Source organism: Serinus canaria, chromosome 2, assembly GCF_022539315.1.
Source record: "Serinus canaria isolate serCan28SL12 chromosome 2, serCan2020, whole genome shotgun sequence".
In the NCBI taxonomy this organism is placed as follows: Eukaryota; Metazoa; Chordata; class Aves; order Passeriformes; family Fringillidae; genus Serinus; species Serinus canaria.
In genome coordinates, this window is record NC_066315.1 from 63,270,126 (window position 1) to 63,289,735 (window position 19,610).

Here is a 19,610-nt window from a genome sequence, read left to right on the forward strand (position 1 = left end):
ATACAAATCAGATCATCTAGACATGACATTTTCTATATACAAAAAACATGTAACTTTCAACCTTTCTCTGCTTTTGTATTTAAAAACTTTTTTTTTTTTTACAAACAAGGTATGAAACTCACTGTTCAAACAGAGCCATCTCTTTTTCAAACACTGAATGAATCATTCCAACATTCATTTTTCTTTTGTGCAATTTTTTAAAACATTACCTGTACTCCTCAATGTGAGTGCTTCAAAAAAAGTTTCTATTTTTAATAAGCTTCTCAAATTAGGTTTACATCAAAAAATATTCCCACAAGGTATAGTGCTACAAGAAAAGATCCTATCAGTAAAGGTAACACATCTGAAGCGAGGTCGTCTATGTAAAAGAAATTGAACTCTGGAGTAGAGGTGTGCAATGCGTTTGGAATTTCCCTATGGGCACAAAGCAAGGCTGTCCTCAGGACAGGGAATCAAGTGGACATGTAGGCATACACATAAAAAAGATGCACACATAACTTCTTTGTGTGCAAACAGACACTTCTGCCTGGGGGTGTGTGTGCACATATGCATATCTGCATCAACAAATTCTCATTTTGCTATGTATTACAGGATTTGGGAGAGTGGGAGGGTTGGAAAAACCAGAGAAAAGGAAATTACTGCCTCCACTCTGGTGGTATGTTCCCCTTGCTTTTCACATCAACACTGGCCAGAGCTCACAGTGGACTCTGCTGCTACCTGTGATGATGGGGAGGGAAGAAATGGAAACTGTACGAGTGCATATCTCATTCTGCCATTTGTCAAGTTTCTGGGACAGTAGAAGTGTTTCGATGGGTCAAATCCCCTCCACCAGCCCAAGGCTTCTGCCCTGGTCAACCCTGACATTTTTCCAGCTGCCCAGTTAAGGTGAGGATCCGGCCCTGATTGAACTTCAGTTTCACAAAGATTATACACGTGCTTTACAGCAAGCCCCTGAGCAGCCTTTGCTGGCCAGCCCAGACCTCCCATGGACACATGTATAAGCGTTTGCAGAACTGGGTCCCATGACATGCAGAGCATTGCACCAAGAGCTACTCTGAAACAACACCATTAGTGTTTAAAAAGATTGAGAATTCGCTCTCCTTGACACAGGCTTTTTTTTTAAAGCAGTTGCAAGAATTAACAGAATTTCACCATTTCCTTTTTACTACTGGCAACACACTTTAAAGTAATATAAAACTCTGCAGAGAGTGTATTTTCATGATAACCAACAGCTACAGTTCATGCTGAGCCTGCTGCTTTTGTATTGCAATCTAAATGAGATCTACAAAGTTTAAACCATGAGATGCAGGAAATCCAAACTTGTCTGTAACATTGTACATCCCTACTCCGGAGCAGTAAAAGTGCTGCTTCTGGTCACATCAGTGTACCACACATACACCAGCCCCATCCCTGAGTAAAAGGTGTGAAAGGTTTCTAAATGTTCCTTGATTTAAGGGAAACAAGAGTAGTGATGTCACTTCCCCATGCTGAGAAAATGACGGGAACGACAGGTCGACAAAGCGACAGTGGGACAAAGGAATTAAAGGAATGAAAAAAGGAACGTGTGTCCCTCCCCTCCTCCCGAGGTCTGCATCTTTGAGGGAAAGCAAGTCTAAGGGCAAGGTACAAAATGGTAAAATAGGTCAACAGCGACTCCGATTCGGGTCTTGACCAGAGGACTCGAGGTAAGTGACATCAAACTCAAATTCCCCACGATGTGGCCCAGACAAACTGAAACAATGCCTAAGTTAGACGCTATAAGGAACAGTCACTGTATATATAGAGATATATAGATAGATAGATAGATGATAGATAGATAGATAGATAGATAGATAGATAGATAGATAGATAGACAGACAGACAGACAAATAGATTTTTTTTTTTTTAAGAAATCCCTATAAAGAGGTTCTTGTTTTATTTTTCTTTGCCCTGACTAATTTCTTGGTGATTGTATGCATTTCGTTGTAAACTAAGGAGGCCTGCTACAAAAGGAAAGAAACAAACAGACAAAAAGAAAACTGCTCTTAGTTACTATTGCAAAGCGGCCGCCACGCAGAGCAGAGGCAGAGCCTCCTTTGGCTTCACCTCAGCATCCCCATGCTTGCGGTGTTTTGCACCTGCCCTGGGGATTGATGGCACTCCCAGGCCTGGGGTTGCACCACAAGGGATGCTCAGTGCCAGAGGGAAAGGCAAAGCCCCGCCTTGCAAAGGACTTGGCCCCAGTGGGAGCCAGCTCCTGTGTGCGTGTGCCCAGGCGGAAGGTGGCACTTGGCCATATGGTTAAGTGCCACCCTCTGCCTGGATGCCATGTAGACATGAACACATCTCTTTTTTTGCCTTTTTTTTTTTTCTTCCTGGATCTCTTTAAACAAAAAATACAAAAAGGGTTCATGTTTCCCGGGGCAAGGGATCTTCTACCCTTAATATTTTGTGGGTTTTTGGAGGGGGGAGGACAGGGAGGGACTTATTAATGGTGGGGGGTGGGGGGCAGGGAGAAAGGTAGAAAGAAAGAATTCAGAAGAGACAAAACCAGGGGAAATCAGAAGTGGGTATGAGATCTAGCTAACACCGCACAGGTGAGTCTAAGTTGGCACGTAAAGTATTGCACATCCTACAAAAGCTAAAGCATGGAAGGGGACAATTGTTTGGAAAAAAACAGTTATTTCAGAATTCCTCAGTCTGAAATACAAGCACAGAACTAATACATTCCTATTGCTCCAAATGTATTTTTTTATTATTATTATTTTTTTTTTAGTGTTAGTTGAATAGATCCAGTCAGTTTAATAGCCCCTGCTTCCTTATTGACCACAAATGTGTATGTGTATGGTTTTACTTGAGATTTCTTTTTTTCTAAGTACACGTGAAGTACAGAAATAGTGGTAAGACTATGAACTAAAATCTGTAATTCTTTCTATTCCTTTACCATCAAAGCTTAAAAAAAAAACAGGAAACAAAACGAAACAATAAATTGCAAGTGCCCTGAGCAGAGTATATGGAAGATTAAGCAACTTCTCTGAGCAGAAATATTAACAAATAAGCACTAACTACGCTGTGTGATTGTGAGAAGAAACCCACTCAGCTATTTGGTAGCCCGCCGAGAGGTTAATAAAATTCAAGGAAATTCAAAAAAAGTTTCAAGCTATTTTAAACATATTTCAACTTTTTGGTGCACCCCAGAATATGGTATAAAAACAATTAGGTCTGGTGTGAGCTAAATTTCAAGTAACAAGTAACAAGAGTCAAAGATGGGGTTTGGGGTTAACATTTCTTCTCTCAAAGAAAAGCACTGTATTTCAGGGGAGAGGGAAAACAAGACTTTAAATAAATTTGTTCACTTTAGGTTACTGTGTTTCTAATGACGGACTTTGATTTTCTGTTCTCCCTATGAGTACAGCTTCTTCAAAACTACCTGAAGGATGTGAACTCGCCAACCAAAAATGACGACACGAACGCTTGCTCAAAGAGGGCCCGAGTGCGATCTCACTGCAATCCCACTGGGATCTTCCAAGAAGCAGCGACAGGCTTTAGCACTCAGCCCCGACACACTTCATGCTCGCACCTCCCCGAGGCTCGTGCAGGAGGTTGGGTGCACAGCACCTCAGAGGATCCGGCCCTACCTGGGGAAAGAAAAGACTGAAGGCGTGAATCCCCCTGCTCCTACTTGGTTTGTACCAAACTCCTGAAATGTCGCCTTTCCAATGGAAAACGATGCAATTAAAATAACAAATAACAAATAATAATAATAATAAAATAACAATAGGTTTGTTTTCAAAACAAACAAACACTTTGCTTACTTATAGAAATGGTTTTTTTTTCTGGAAAACTCTCTCAGCAAGTCTGAAGAAAAATTCTCAGAGGTGTCCCAGTAGGACCTGGTTCTGTGTGGCCGATAAGGTAGAAAGACCAAAAATGAACTCTGAAAGGAACATAACCCTATGAAATGGCCTAGAGCGTAGGCAGGTTAGTGAGTAATTGCTACATTTGTTTATGCTCTTTCAGACCCCCCCACCCCACAACATTATTAGGTAAAAACTGCAGGAATACCACACAAATGATAAACTCAAGATGTGCAAATTGCAAGATTCTTTAAAGTCCATCTTTTTCAAAAACACTGGACAATGATTTTTCCTTTTCCTTTTTCCTTTCTCTCTTTTTTTTTTTTTTTTATTATGTCAGCTCGCATATGCCTTTAACTCTTTCTCAAGCATTAAAGTTTAAAAAGTGCCTCCTATTAAGTAGTCCTTTGTGGACAATGACTGTCACATACTAGTTCAATAATTCACATTCATCCCTTTGAAACCACATTAAAACTTTCAGCATCTTGCCTGTGAGAAAACTTTACATAGTTGCATGTAGTTACAGTGTTGAAGAGATTTGTTTGTTTGTTGTTGTTGCTTTCCGAGCAGATTAAAGTGATATACAGTACGTACTGAGTGTTAGACCAGGATGCTCAGCAATAAAGTGTGAACAGCATTTTAAGTGCTTAAAGACATTCTAGGTTCATCTTCAACAGCGGATTCCTGTGTCACACACTGCAATTTGAAAAAAGTGGCACTGGTTGTCCATAACCAAGAACTAAAACCAGTACTAGAGTTAAAGACAAAGATTTGCAACCTAACTGCAAACGATGGATGCCTGTGATCTCAAAGGGGCAGTCTGCATCTACCTCATGGAAGCAAATGTCAATGGCGTAACCCGGTCGATTTGTCTAACACTGCACAGAAACAGGAGCGAGCCTGAGCCAGGCGCATCCACAGAGCCAGAGGCCTCCTCGCACACCCACGCACGCCCACCCACGCCACACGCACACACCCACCCCAACCCCCCGCCCTCAAGGGAAACCCTGTGGGGCCACCGGCACGAGGCTCCACACAGCCTTGCTGTCGCTGCCTCTGGGCAATGGAACTGCACTAGCAAGCAGAAAGGAAATGTGGTGTGGCAGTTTGCTTTAGGAATAAAAATCAGTGCAGTCAGACCCCATGGGGGAAAAATATATATATACATATACACACACACAAATATATATATATATATATATATATATACATACATATATATATATATATATATATATGTATAGCAGAGCCTTGAGTAAGAGTTGGCTTGTTGTTGAAAACATCAGAGACTGTCTGATCCTTTTCAGTAACACACCCAAGGGTTGTGTCCTCAGCATCCACCTGGGGTGAGGAAACCTCATCACCAGCCCACCAGAGAGCGGCCGTCCCGCCCTGGGGGCTGGCACGCACCCACACCCACACCCACACACACGCACATGCACCCCATGTTTGACACACACCTCTGCTACAGTTCCCTTCTCCTTACCTCCCCCCCAAAAAACTAGAACAGGAACCAGAACAACAAAACAAACACAAAGCAACGAAAGGAAAACAAAATCACAGCTGGACCCTGTCCTACACGAGGTGTTAGAAAACAGGAGCCATGACAACACATTCATTTCCACTAAGGGTGTGTGAAGCAGATACTGCCCCTTCTGTAGCTCTCGATAAACCTAGTCACTGACAAACACTTGTGGAAAAACATATGCACCAGTCTCCTGCATAATACCAGCTGCAACTATAACAACAAGGTTATAACATAAACCTAAAATAAGATGATAACATGTAAATACTGGGTTATTTAGTCTACAGTACAGTAATCTGGATAAAAATGACAAGGGATAGCCTAATTTCCTTTCCCCAAACAACTTTTACTTTCCTACGTTGGATCGACCTTCAATGCAAATCTTAACCTCCTGAGGAATAAAAGAAGGCTTAGGAAGAGTCAAAGGTGGCTCCTCTTCTGATTTCTCTAGTTTTCGTGTTTCGGGGGCCGACCACCTCCTCTTCCTTGTTGCTGGGGGCTTGCTGGGTTCTGTTTTGGTGAGCAAAGGTGCTGCAGGCAATCCTATTTTGTCCGGAAACTTCAGTTCACCGTTCTCAGCTAACATCTGTGCGCTTCCCTGATTAATCCCGTTTTCCTGCTCCGCATACCTGTGTCTACTTCCAGCTAGACTGTCATTCTTTGAATGCTTCAGCAAGATACTAGCTGAGTCCATGGGCTGGCCCTTTTTAATAGAGCCATTCTTCAGGTTCTTGAGTGTGAGTGATATGCAGACGTCCCCCACTGAGAGTTTGGAGCATGGCAAATCAAAGAGCTGGTTGGTTCTTTCAGGGCAGCACGATGACCAGCCTTGTCCAAATACAAAAAAAGGGTATTCTACCAAGACTTCCACGCTGACCTGCAGAAAGAGACAGGACAACACAGGAAGACAGAGGGAGAGAGAGGGGAGAGCATGAGATCACTCCATGAGCCCTCACACATGTGCAGTGCTTGCCACAGGGGAGAGGGATAAAGCTGGAATTGCAAAGGCGATGTTCAATTTCTGCAAAATCAGAATATTAGTCACCAGACTTCACACCAGCCCTTGCCACCAGCTCTTAATACTTTCTCTGAGCTCAGTATTTCATAGCACAAACTTCAGCATGAATCAAGATTTACCTTTATCCAGCCACTCAGACAGGCGCAAGAGTTAAAACAGCTTCAGCGTCTGGCCAGCTTTTTCCTGCCATGCCCTTGTGGTACCTAGAACCGTAATTTAAATCTAAAGACCCTTTCCAACCTGAGGATGGCTCAAGAAAAGCTCTCAGTTCTGACATATGATTTTCTAAATGATAACGGGAATGTCGTCCTGGCCTCTGCCTGAACAAGCACTCACTGAGCAGTGTGAAAGAGTGAAGGTACTCTGATTGCCATGGGAAGGCCACGAGCACATACAAAGTTGTAGCCATTAAGAGCAGCAAGTGAAACCCTGCCTTCCCCCAGCAGTCTGTAACCAGTCCAGTTTCATCCCTTCTCACACCTGGTATTCCACTTTGCTGCAGAGTTTATCTCCTGCACTTCCTCAGAGAGGTGATCGTCCTTCCTCTTCCTGCAGTTCCTGCCCTGAGTCTCCTTTTCTGTACCATGTCCCCATTCCCTCTGGTTCACCCCACTTTAAAGACACATCTGGTTAGGAATCCTACCTAACCATCTAATGGGGAGCTGCCATGGCCAGAACAGACCAGCAGCAGGTGCCTCCTGCTCCCTGACCTTGCAAATGCTGGGCCTTGTGGTCCCAACATGATAAAAAACACCTGATAAAACCATGATAAAATGCCCACTTATCTTTGCACGTGGTAGCAGTCCAGCACTCACTGCAGGCTCAAACACTTGATGTGGACTCATGTGACTCTCAACCCATGGGGCTGACACCCCCCCTCCCCAGCACACTACAAAGAGAGCAGGAAATTCTGACTAATACTTCTTTAAAACTTGGCACGTGTTTTTAACCACTGCCTGTCACACCAGTGAGGTCTATGACTGTAAGAGGCTGGCTTGTGCTAAAGACAGATACCCACTGCTCTGCTCCCACAGTCCTCATGTCCTCTGGAGCTCTTCTCAGGCATGGGGGCACAATCTCACTCTGATGGTGTAACCCTAATTTGGTAGGGGTAAAAGGGTAGGAGATCATCTGAATACATGTGCTCACCTCACTGAGATGAGCACATGTATTCAGGTGATGAGCCATTCAACAGCCACAGACTACACCAGCTGCCTGGAAGAGTCCTCCCTCTCCAGGACCATGGACTCACTTAAAAGGAACATCACAGCAGGCTTGTGAAACCACCTCTCACCCCTGGAATGAGTAATGCTGTCACACCCAGCATGGCTTTGCACCATTAAAAATGCATTTCAACACAGAAGCAGTTTGAGATGCACACTGCACTCCAGAGTTCCAACACATCTGTTCATAATGTCAAGTGCGAGCCTTGGGATGAAGTTGCATGGTCTGTCTCACAGAAGAAGCTGGATTCTGTGGGAGCACAGCCCCCAGCAGCCCTGTCCCTTCCCTGCTAGCAGTGTCACCCCCACGGCTGCTCTCCCTGCAAGCAGGGCCCCTGGTAGTGCCCCTCACACCCCACCAGCTGAACAGCCCTTTTGGGGAAGAAGACTTGCTCAGGAATGTCTGACAGCTCAGAGATGGATGCTCCAGAACCAGGAAACCAATGATTCCCCCCAGATGTTGACGGTGCCTCTGACTACATGCATGCCATGCACTAGCAGCCAACTGCTGTTTACGGAGGGTTGATTCTGTTGGAAAAAATATATTTATTGAGTCTATAAATATATGCTATGCACTTCTGCAACTAGGCCAGTGGATAACACTGCATCCATTATCCTGCCACTCCACCTGCCCAACACAGTAAGCCACTGTACAAGGAATTTCAAAAGGAGCAGTGTAGAACTGTAAGATACTACATCAATTTTTGTCATGCTAAACCTTTTCCAACCAGAACTATTTGCCAACAGTCAAACTACATACACTGCAGTAGTGGAAAGGGACCTGACCCGAGGCCTGGTTTAAGCTCTGAACTATGGAGAAACTGGGGTGAGGTAACCATGAAAGCCCCATCCCTTCATGTCACTGGACAGAAACACTCCAGCATGAGGATTTGCAGAAATATTTGCCCAGAGCTTGGGATTCTATTCCATACATATGCATCTCAGTTTATCTGGAGTCTAATCAGGAGAAGTAATGAGTATCCAGCATCGCCCATGGACTTACATGGAAGCTGCTGTCTGCACAAGAACTGTAGGCTGTCTCCAGGCATGGATCATCTGGTGGACACAGCTTTCTCCTTTATATTGCTTTTTCTCACACCTCTTTTTCTTTCTTTCCTCCTGCTTGCTTGCTGCATTTTTTTTCTTTCCTTTTCTATTTTTTCATCCTTGTTAGAAGCTATTTGTATCTGTGGAAATCATACTTGGTTGTGTGCATCATCCTCACCAACACAAAAGTTCTTCTTGATGTCAACACATTTCCACCACACATTATGATTTTTTTTAAATGTAGTATCCAATGCATTTGCCTGAAGGGTTGATCACTGAAACACATACCAGAATTGGTGGTGGTGATCATGAATAACACCAAAGATGGTGGAATGCTAGAATCCCCATGATCTGGCCACACTGTGCATGTACCACTTTTGATTTGAAATGGGTTCCCTCATGGATTATGAAGCCCTGTTTTAGCTGTCTGCTTCAGGGTTCAGCTAAGGAGGGATCTGAGGCAACCATCCTCTAAAACCAAGTTTAAAAACTTTGAAGTGTGAAAGTTCTGTAAAAACACCCCCACCAAATTTTTTCTGACCACTGCATTAAAACACAAGCCCCCTTATTTTAAAAGCTTCCCTCTGACCCCCCAGTATTTTGCCACAATTATTATAGGAGAGAAGGAAATTTGGAACTTTTCTACCTACTACTAAGAGGATAAAGTAAGAAATAAACATATTGGTTCCTCTCAGAGCATACTGAGGCTCTATTGCAAGCTACATTTATATTTCTATTTGTTAACACTGACTAGTGAAAGTGGTCAGAACTCTTCAGTGCAGCCACTGAAAACTGAAACTTTCTATAACCCTTTGTAATTTTTATTTCTCAGCCAAACTCAGTAGGCAAGACAGGCTTAAAACAGCTTAAGAAATCCCAGCTGGAGCTGGAATACTTATACTAGGGGCTGGAAGATCAGATGCCCAGCAAACAGCCTTCCCATCATTTAGAAACACAACTTTAGTCCTGGGCCTCGCTGCTGCAACCAAAATAACAAGCACAAAAGCAAAAGGTGCCTAATGAAAGTGGTTCATGTGAACAATATTTTAATAAATGTAAACATGCATTTTCCAATTAAGTGTTTTTCTCCATAATGCTATTAAATGTGATGAAACTAGGAGTGGCAGGTTGGAAACAAAGAGAAGGAAGCAGTTCTGGAAACAATATGCAATTAAGCTGCAGAGCTCTCCGCTGAAAGCCTTGCTTTGGGCGCTGAAAGGGTCCTCGGGCCCAAAAAACAACTGGGTGGATTCACAGAATAGAAGCTCTCCTTCTCACAGAGAGAAGCCTCTGCAGTGCCCTGCTCCCACACAACCTCCCCTACACAGAAACTTCCGGACTTCTAATGTTCCCCCTGCACTCCGATGCCTTCACAAGAGTGGATTTCCTGTGAAAGATTTCTGGGGCTCCTCGTGCCACGGAACCACTCTCCAGAACATGCTGTGACTGGGCACACCCCCAGGGCTGCATCTACCTCAATTCAGTCCACTGTTACTATAGCAAAGGCAGGCAGGGCTGGAACGTCAGGGGCTGCTGCTCCCTGCAGTCACGCAATCCCGTCATTTCCCAAGAGAAGCTGCCTCTCGTCCAGCAGACCACAGGCTGCCGCCTTCATCACATGAGCTGTGTCATCTGCTGCACTCCCAGAACTCAGGAACGTGAGGACAGACCACAGCCACCCATCACTTGGAGACAAAAGGACTTACTGTCCTGTGACCAGGGGACACAGAGATCACATGAGGGGAAGGCTGGCAGAGATCTCCATCTGCAGCAGTGAACTGAGTCAACATCTCTTTCTGTGTGTTATGGTGACAAGGATAATGAAAAGGGGAGCTCAAAGAAAAAGTAACCATTTGTACGTGCATTGAAAGATGTAAGGGGAAAACTTGAACTAGATGATGGTCTAAAATCATATGTACTAAACTAAAGTAGTTAGGGCTACTAACTGCATGCTCTAATGGGACTTTCCCATCTCTAGTGGTTAAGATTCTGGTTTGGTTTTGCTGGTTTTTAAAAAAAAAAAAAAAAGGAAAATTAAGAACCATATGCTCATCTTTTCCATTTAATCTATACCTTAGAAATTATTAGGAACTGAAGTGTAGCATTCCAGAGAACTTATTTTGCAGAGCCTGTGTGCTTTGACCTTAACATCAAGGGAGGTGAATTACTGGCTTCTGCGTTCTTGTGGCAGCACAAGGATGGACAGATAATCATGATGAAATTCTTATTACAAAAATAATATATGGTATTCCAAAGAGATATAGATCCACAGGTCTTGTCTTCTAGGCACCTTGACTGCACAGGAGTAGCAGCTGGATTTTGGGTTCTGGCCCAGTTGATACTTACTTGACTTGTTAATCCAGAGCCGGAATGCTGTGAAATGGAAACCTAGCATCCCTCCAGGGGTGAAGACAGTTAGTTCATTTATTTCAGTTACCAAGGCCTTCAGGTGTGTTGATTTTCCTCTAGGTTTCCTGGAAGAGGGATGGATTTTCCAGGTGACTGGAGGACTGGAAAAGCAGGGAAGATGACTCCTTTCTGCCTAAGTGCTGTGCTGGGGAGGGCCAGCTGTGGACTTGCAGTGACACGACACAAGAGTGGCTGCCCGGTGCCTCCCTATTTACATTACAGTGGTATATGCTCAGCTGAAAACAACCTCCTACTTCTGTCCCTCAACTGGTGAGAAAATTAGCTAGTGTTTGCACAGAGCTTGAAAATACAGATTCATCAATATTATAATGACTTCCCAGTGATCCCTGGGAGGAGTAAGTAAGTGAGCCAAAGCTAATGATAACAACCCTATTTTTGTATGGCACTTACTCTTTACAAGTTACACTCCCTTGGTAATACCACTCGAAAAGCTCTCTCCCTGCAGAAGCACGTATGCAAGTGAAAGTCAATTGTAATGAAATACTTTGTGGAGCTGCACTACGCACGCAGCTCTATCCCCCTGCACTCCAGAGTCAAGAGCTCTATTTCAGCACGGCAGCACCACAGTGCTGGTGCTCAGAGTGGCTCCACAAAGTACTGCTCTTTCAGAGAGAACACTAAGCCTCTTCACACAGGCAATCTTCGAAGGAGTAATACTGCTGCACACCGGCAAATAAGGCTGAAGACTTCCAGAGCACCACAGCAGGCTAAGGGTGAGGTCACAGAGACTTCAAGCATGTAAAAATGCACCCACTCTTTCTCTCTCTCTCTCTCTTTCTCTCCCCCCTCCCAAAGGCAGAGGAAAACCAGCAGTAGTCCCTGCTAGGCAGGAACACAGCTGATCTGGGAAGAGACCCAAGTCCTGGAATCTGCAGGAAACCTAAATTAAACTCCCATTTCTAATCATATCTCTACGTGACTTGCCCTCCATTCTCGAAGCATCCCTGGTGGGAAACACAGCTGGGGAGTATTTCGGCTGCGATGATGTCAGCCTGCTCCCGATAGGCTTTTCTGTAAGGTGACACTTTGCTGGGTGAGACCCGTGTGCTAGGCCCTGGATTTGCAGAGCCTCGGATTTGCTCCCTTTCTGCCAGAGGATGGCACTCCACCCCCTGCAAATGAGCAGCTCTTCACAGGACCGCAGTCCATTGCCTGCCTTGACAGGGCTGTGACTGAGACATGGCCCAAATGCTATCTGCTCATTTGTACCTCTTTTCTGTACAGACACCGATGGCCTGGCTGCAGGCAGGGAAATGTGAGCAAGATGAAAATTGCAGAGTGGAGACTGCTAGTTTTGAAAACTCATTATTCAAGGCACCATGGCAAACTATAGTAACTGGTCCTTATCCAAGGACAGTTCCTCTAACCTGAGATGCACCAAAATACAGTTAAGCTGTGGGGAAAAAAAAAATCATCTCTATCCTGGAAGCATGAGAGACTTGACTTCAATCAGCTGTGCAGATGCAGGCACGTGCATGAACAAACCCACACAGGGAATCTGCCTGTTTGACTTGAGAAGGAGGACATGCCACATGTAGTGATTCACCGTGTGTGTACACTTGGGGAAGGACAGGCCACAGGCTGCTGAGACTGTAAGAAATTTTCTATGTGATCTGCTCCTCAGTACCATCACTGTTTGCTTTTCTCCTCCAAACCATCAGCCTGAGGTGTGTTACTACCTGTGTCTGTGCCCAGTTCCTCTCATTCTCCTTCTCTCTCATTCTGCTTCTCCAGCACTGAGGCTGCAGCATCAGAGGTGCTGATGGTGGAGTTCACAGCACTCACACCAAAACAAAAAGTTTTCAACAGGATTATCTAAACTGAGTACCTCCAGGAAGCCAAATGCTACACAGTACATCTGAACTTTTCAGCATCAACCAACAGAATCTAAATTGCTCAGAAAATGGACAGCATCAGGATAATGCTTTCAAATCAATATGCACTTGTTCTCAACCTAAAAACACCTCTGGAAAGTTACAGGCTTTCTTCCTGCTTTGCAAACAGAGAAGCAGAGGTCAGAAGCACAGCCTGCCCAGACACCTAGACGGTTTTTCCTTCCAAATTGCACTCAACCACAGAGTTTACATGAGCCATGCAATGTTAAAACCACCTTCAAGCGAAGCTTCAGAAAAACTCTAGTGCATTTCAGTAATATATGTGCATGAGAACCATTACCAGGCAGCTCCAAGATTTTAAGCCGTGGAAATTCACTGCCTTGTGCCCAACCTATCTCTTTAGGGTCGGTTTTGATCTGATTCTATCACGACCTTTCTGGTGTGAATGGTAAAAATCACCTATCAAAATGAAAAATGTAACCTTTCATACTCCTTACATTATCTGGTATTTTAATCAAAACCCACAAAAATCACATAAGTCTTCCTGTGAGTTCCCCACCTATAAAAGAGAACCATTTGATACCCAAGAGTCTACATCTATCACCAGTGGTGGTTGATGGCTCCCCAGCACAGTGAAGGGGATGATTTTTGGTCTACAGTTTGAACCGCTGATGGATAAAGAACCAAGCCCGAGTGGATCCAAAGCAAGTGAGCTGTGACGTGGCCTGGGGGGCCAGAGCATGCATCCCAGTCCAACCGCCCCAGCCCATCACACGTTGCCATTACCTGTGCTCGATGCTCCCCCACCGCAAACTGTATGACGGCGATGCCCGGGCTATGGCTGTCTTCGATCCTCTCCACAGTGCTGGAGTCTATTTTCAGGTCGTTGCTGATTTCCGCGCTCTGTATGAAGTCTTCTGTTTTCAAGTCCTCTACTTTCTTCAGCTCCCCGTTGGCCAGCTGGATGATCGACCCCTTCATGAAGTAAGGGGGCAGCGTGGGGGGCGCGGCGGCAGGGGAGGCAATGGATTGCACCACGGGCAGGTGGATCTGCGCCTGCACCATGGTGGCCTGGTAGGCAGGCTGGGTAGTGAGGGGCTCCGCACTGAAGTTCTCGCTCTTGGGGACGGCGGTGGTGACGAACGTGTGAGGCACTGCTGCAAACTGAGGAGACGACGTGACGATCGCAGGCGTGACTCCCGATGGCTCGACATCCGCGCTGCCGACCGGAATCAGCAGGGACTGGGTGCCCGGGATCACCAGGTGCTGCGGCAGGCTGCCGGGGTAGCCGATGGCTTGCTGCTGGCCGCTCAGGTAGCCGATCACCGGCGGCTGGGTCCCGGTGTAGAAAGCTGTCGCTGGCAGCCCCACAGGGAGTTGCTCGGAGGCGCTGTGGGTGGTCTGGATGACGGTGTGAGGGGACAGCGTCGCCACCGCCTTCACCCCCTCATGGCCCAGAGCCTGCTGCGGAGACAAGGCATAGGACCGGTGGGTTGGTTTTCCTAAGTGCAAACTTCCCTTGTCATTGAGGGCTGAAGGAGAGGTCTCACGGTTGGCGGCCTGCTGCACCTCCATGTCTGCCGTGGGCGTGCTGCTGTTGGGGACCACCATGACAGAGGCTCGGACACCTGAGGAATCCCGCACGCCGTACTCGGCGGGGCTCGAGTGGACCACCACGTGCCTGGTCTCATAGTGATGGGGAGCTGGTTTATTGCCTGCTTTGACTAGACCCATGTCGGCAGAAGGCGAAATGCCGTACCTCCGGCTCTTCTCTATCTCACCGTTCAGTACCTCCTTGGCCTGCATCGCCTGCAGCCGGCTGCTCTCGGGTTTCTTGGGGGGGTCCCTGGTGACAAAGTGGCCCCCCGAGTCAGTGTACTGCACCACCACTTGGGAGGAAGGGCCAAGGGTGAGGGTGTGCGGGATCACTGTCTGATGTGGGTGCAGGGGGACTGGGATGGTTGGAGGAGAGACATTTCTGACAGTGCTCTGGGAAGAGCTGGAAATGTGGACGTACTGGTTCTGCTGGGTGGGTGGAGGAGACCCGGCAGCGATCAGTCCAGGCGTCCTGACCAGGTGCGGCTCAACTTTGTGCCCCTGCTGGCTTAAGCCGCTCATGCTGGCCAGCAAAGTGGAATAAGCCTCCAGCTGGGAGCGCTGGGATGGAGTGGTTGCAACGGCGGTGGCCGCCGCCACAGCGCCGGTCGCAGAATTGGCCGTTGGGGAAATCAGCTGTGAGGGGATGAATCCGGTGTACGATCCACTGTACTGGGGCCCGACAAACTGGAAGGTGTGCTGCAGATGAGTGTACTGCACGGGGGAAACGGGGGTCCCTGACTGGGAGAGGGCGGGCGAGTACACCGTGGGAAGAGTGGTAGAGGCTGGAACGGACCGGGGCGCGCTCGGTGGGGAATAGTCCATCCCTGCAGACAGTGACTTGTGCAAACCCTGCTGCAAGCCTGCCTCCACCGAGGAGGTGCCCCCGGGCCGGTGCCGGCCCCCCAGGCAGCCCTGGCCGCTGGGTGTGCTGGGGAGCCATGCCAGGTTATCTGCACGGTGGTTTTCGTTTGGCAGGACCGGCTTCACCTCCGAAGGCAGGCTGGTGGCAGGGATTTCTCGCTTCTTAGGTGGCAGGCATTCATTGCTCCGCTCTTGGTTGGATTTCATCTTTCGCCGTCCCCCCTCCACTGTGCTTGCTTCACTGTCTGGCTGGCTCTGATTTCAGTCTGATAAACGGAAAGTCACATTTGATTTCTGCAGGGGATCCAGTGACTTCATGAGGAATCATCTCCCTGTGAGCACAATCCTCCGACAGCTCCTCTGGATTCTGCAACGAAAGGGTGGGCAAGGGAGACGGGAGTCATATCATCAGCAATGAGAAATGAAAACAAATAAGCAGACACCCTAAATCAGCAAACAGGAAAAAGACCTCTGGAAAATAAAATACAAATGGTCAGGCATTGCCACTCTCATGTCAAGGAGCAGTTGACAGCTAGCTATGCTGTAAATAGCAGAAAAATCCTGGGCATGTTTGCTAATGTATCAGGAAAACATTAAAAAATTTAGGCATATCAGAAACAACCTGGCCGTAACTTGGCACATTTAGCAGCAGTTCTTTATTTCCCAAGGCCTATTCTCCTTCCTCTGTGAAAACCCTCCATGTCTCTATGTTGTCTGCTTTGTTCTTCCAGCCTCTTCTTCCCCTGCAATGACGACACTGCCTTCACCCTAAAGTGCCCTAAAAAACATGGGCACACAGCAGGGAGCCCCGAGGAACAGGCACACACAAAATATTGTTAGCAACAAGTCATGGTGAGTGGTGCAGAGGGAAGGTGGTGTGTCACTCCTAAGCCCCTGAAACCCAGAGACACCGGCAAGGCAACTTCACGTGACACCCTGCAGGGCTGGGGAGGCAGCAGCTGCCTCCTGTCCCCACTCCACACCACAGCTCATTACAGGGACACGTGTGCTTCATCTCCCAGTCTGGCAATGAAGCTCAGCCACGAGAGCTATTTACAGCAGCAGCCCAGAGCCAGGGATGGATCTGAGCCAGGTTTTTGATGTCTGGTGGGGTTTTTTTACCCAGTGCTTTGAACTCCCTCTGCTACTGATGCCTCACATTCAGGTGTCCAGGCAGGACTCTGCTGGGAGGAACTCCCTGCCACATGCAGGTAGGCCAGAGCCAGGTGCTGGCACCATATCCCTCTCTGGCAGGATCCTACCCCACAGTTTCTTAGCCACTGCTGACCACAGAGGCTGTTGGTACCACTCTCATGGCCACGACCAGAGGTCCATGAGTTTGACTCAGGTGTCCTCAGCCTTGGGGACACCTGCCCAGAGCTGCTCGGAAAAATGTGTTTGAGTTCCCTGATCCAAATCATGAGCCCCCACCACTGTAAAAACTCGCAGTTTCCTATTGGGCTGATTTTGCTATTGGAGCAAGTAAGTTGCTTTCTCTGCATTACTGATTTCATCCAAAGGCAACAAAGTCTTCCTAACTCTTCTATTACCTGCTAAAGAAAATATTGTACCTGTAATATGTTTCACACTTATTCTCTTCCTGAAACCTTGCCTTGCGTAATCAACCTTCATGAAGAGTGAAACTTTTCCTCAGCCCCTGTCCAGCCACCACCTGTTATCTGCATTTCTGGCTGTTTTGAAAGTTCTTCAAGAATGGGTGATGAGAAGCCATGCACCTCGCATGAGTGGCAGCTCAACAAGAAAAGCATGCATTATATGTAAGAAGAATAGAGAGAAAGAATTAAGAGTGGATGTGAAAGAAGATGGAAATGGGATATAGCCCACTTTAAAGGGAATGCTGAGCAGCAGTAATGATACTTATCTTATGGCAAGTAATATTCCTTTGGGGGATTTCTTTCCCTGCTGCCTCACTTCTAATGAACAATAAGCCTGATGTTTATATGTGTATGAAGTACTTTGAAGACACACTAGACTCAGATTAAACCTATCTTTAAAAGCACTCTTTACGTTTATGGTCCTCCAAGCTGCTGTAAGCCTGCAGGAAAAGTCCAAACCTTTTAATGGTTTGATACAATCAGTCTTAAGTTAATTACTCTATTCTTTAAATATTGATAAACAGTAATGAAACACCAACAGCTAGAGCTGGAGGAGGGTAAAGCACTGTTTCAGGGTAGATTCCCTGGTTTTGAGGAGATAGGGAAGATGAAAGAACACAGGGCAGCTTCAGATGTGCAAGGGCTGATGACACGCAGGGCGCAGCAGCCCAGGCACTATCCTGACCTGCCCTGGTCTGTCAGCGCCATCACCTCGGCACCGCGACTGCGGCGACGAGGGCAGCCAGGAGACAGAGCCCCTGCTAGATCAGCACGGGCCTTCCCCTCCTCCTAACAGTTGCTCAGCGTGTCTTGGCAACAGCTAAAATTATTATATTACACATGACTTACAGATTTTTCTTTTTAAGTTCGACTAAAAATAAAACTGCCGAGCTCACATTTGCGCAGTCATCCTTGGTTAACTTTAGCTCTCTGTAGCCTTCTGCCCCAGGCAGTCGGCTTGGGTAGGTAAGTCAGCAGATCCTGGCCCAGGCAGCTGCCCAGGGGGGACATCCTCAGAATGGGGTGCTCATCCTGCTCCCCCTGCCACGGGGAGCTTGTGCTGGGCTTGGACCATCCTCCAATCTCTTCTGGAACATGAGATGCAAATCCAGAATTTAAATACGCTCCCACAGGGAAAAGCTGGGAGCAGAGGCACAGGGCTGGCTTCTCTGCCTGCAACAGAGCAGAGAGCTTGTACATGAGACTGAATAGGGACAGCCTCTTTTGCTATGATGGGTAAGCCAGGCTCCCCAAAAACAGTGGTTCCAAGAGTTCAAGGCATCTGGGTTCAGCTTCTCTGCATGGAAAGTAGTACTATGAAGCTCTATGAAATGGGCAGAAGTTTCATTATGCAGGAGCTGAAGCAAAGATTTTATTCCATTAAATAGCATCGAACCACTGAGGTTTGGGTGGCCTCCAATGTCAAAGCTAAGATCCTTCGAAAATACCAAGTACTAACTCTTTTGGGTTTTGCATTTTGGTTTTTTTGGTGTAAATCTTTCAGATGGCTGAGTTCATCTTTACCGGTAACAAAAGGACTGCCCAAAATCTCCTGGAGAACACAGGAGGAATGAATAAATTTAATGGAGACAAGGGATGAGACAGCCATAGAGCAGTGAATACTGCCCCACTTTTTCAAGCCCAGGCACTTCACAGTGAGACTTTGAGCTCTTAACAGACATAGGACTGGATTTGCAAAAAATTGAAATATGCAGCATAAAACAGCCTACTTCTACTTCAAGATATAAAAGTAAAACAGTAACTTTTCCACATTATTCAAGTTCCAGCAACAGTAAAGATAAGACAGGACTGATTTTGCTTGGGAAGCAATGAAAGGGAGACAACCCAAACAAGAGTGTCTCAAAGGCAAGAGGTACAAGACCTGGTTAAGCAGTTTTTTGATGGCTGTCCTAGAAAGATGAACGCCTGCCTTCTGTGGTGTGCCACAGGGTTTGTTATTTGCATGATTTTTTTTTTAATTTTTTTTTTTTTTTTTTTTTAATTCATGACGTTTTTCTGACTGGAGCTTTCCTTTAACTTCAGAGCTGTCAATCACGATTTGTAGATATGCAAACGAGCAGGAAACACCAGGTGATTTTTTGCTCCTGTGTGTGTCACAAGTGCGTGCGTGCGTGCATGCAGGCATGTGTAATTATGGCTGGGAAGGTAAAAGGGACAAAGAGATCAGGGAGAGCAGCTGGACTTTGGTATCTCTGGCAGTGAGTACACATGGAACATTGCTAAACTGTCTGGACAGCCAGTGTCCGCTGGCAGTCTGCCCACACTCAAATTCCTGGAAAGGCTTAAGGCAGAAAAATAATCACTTGGAGGAGTCACCATCTGGGCTTGCTCTGGTCCCAGAGGGATTGCTCACTGGAGCTTGGGATGTGCATTTTCATGCAAAAATCCAGGATCTCTTTGCAAGGCACTTTAAATCTCACTACATTTCCCAAAACAACATTTTTCTACTTATTTAATCTAATAAATTTAAAACACAGGAGAGGATATTGGGTTATAGCTTCAGATGCTGACCTCCTTTATTTATCTGGAGTCCACTGCAGCAAAGGTAAAACCAGCAATGCAAGTGTCCAAACACAGAGACATGCTGTGTCCCACCACC

General features: G+C 46.4%; 1 protein-coding gene across 17 annotated transcripts in view; it reads right to left on the minus strand.

Moving 5' to 3' along the window:
- Positions 1–2,040: 2,040 nt before the first annotated feature.
- The window catches only part of ATXN1 (ataxin 1), a 226,433-nt gene continuing 208,863 nt past the window's right edge, over positions 2,041–19,610 (minus strand). For all 17 annotated transcript variants that reach the window (XM_050971598.1, XM_050971596.1, XM_050971600.1 and 14 more), the window contains 2 exons: positions 13,701–15,741; positions 2,041–6,238 (listed from right to left, as the gene is read on the minus strand). In XM_050971598.1, coding sequence (XP_050827555.1) covers positions 5,708–6,238; positions 13,701–15,581 — 2,412 coding nt within the window. In that variant the 5' untranslated portion in view covers positions 15,582–15,741 and the 3' untranslated portion in view covers positions 2,041–5,707. The remainder of the gene's footprint in view (positions 6,239–13,700; positions 15,742–19,610) is intronic.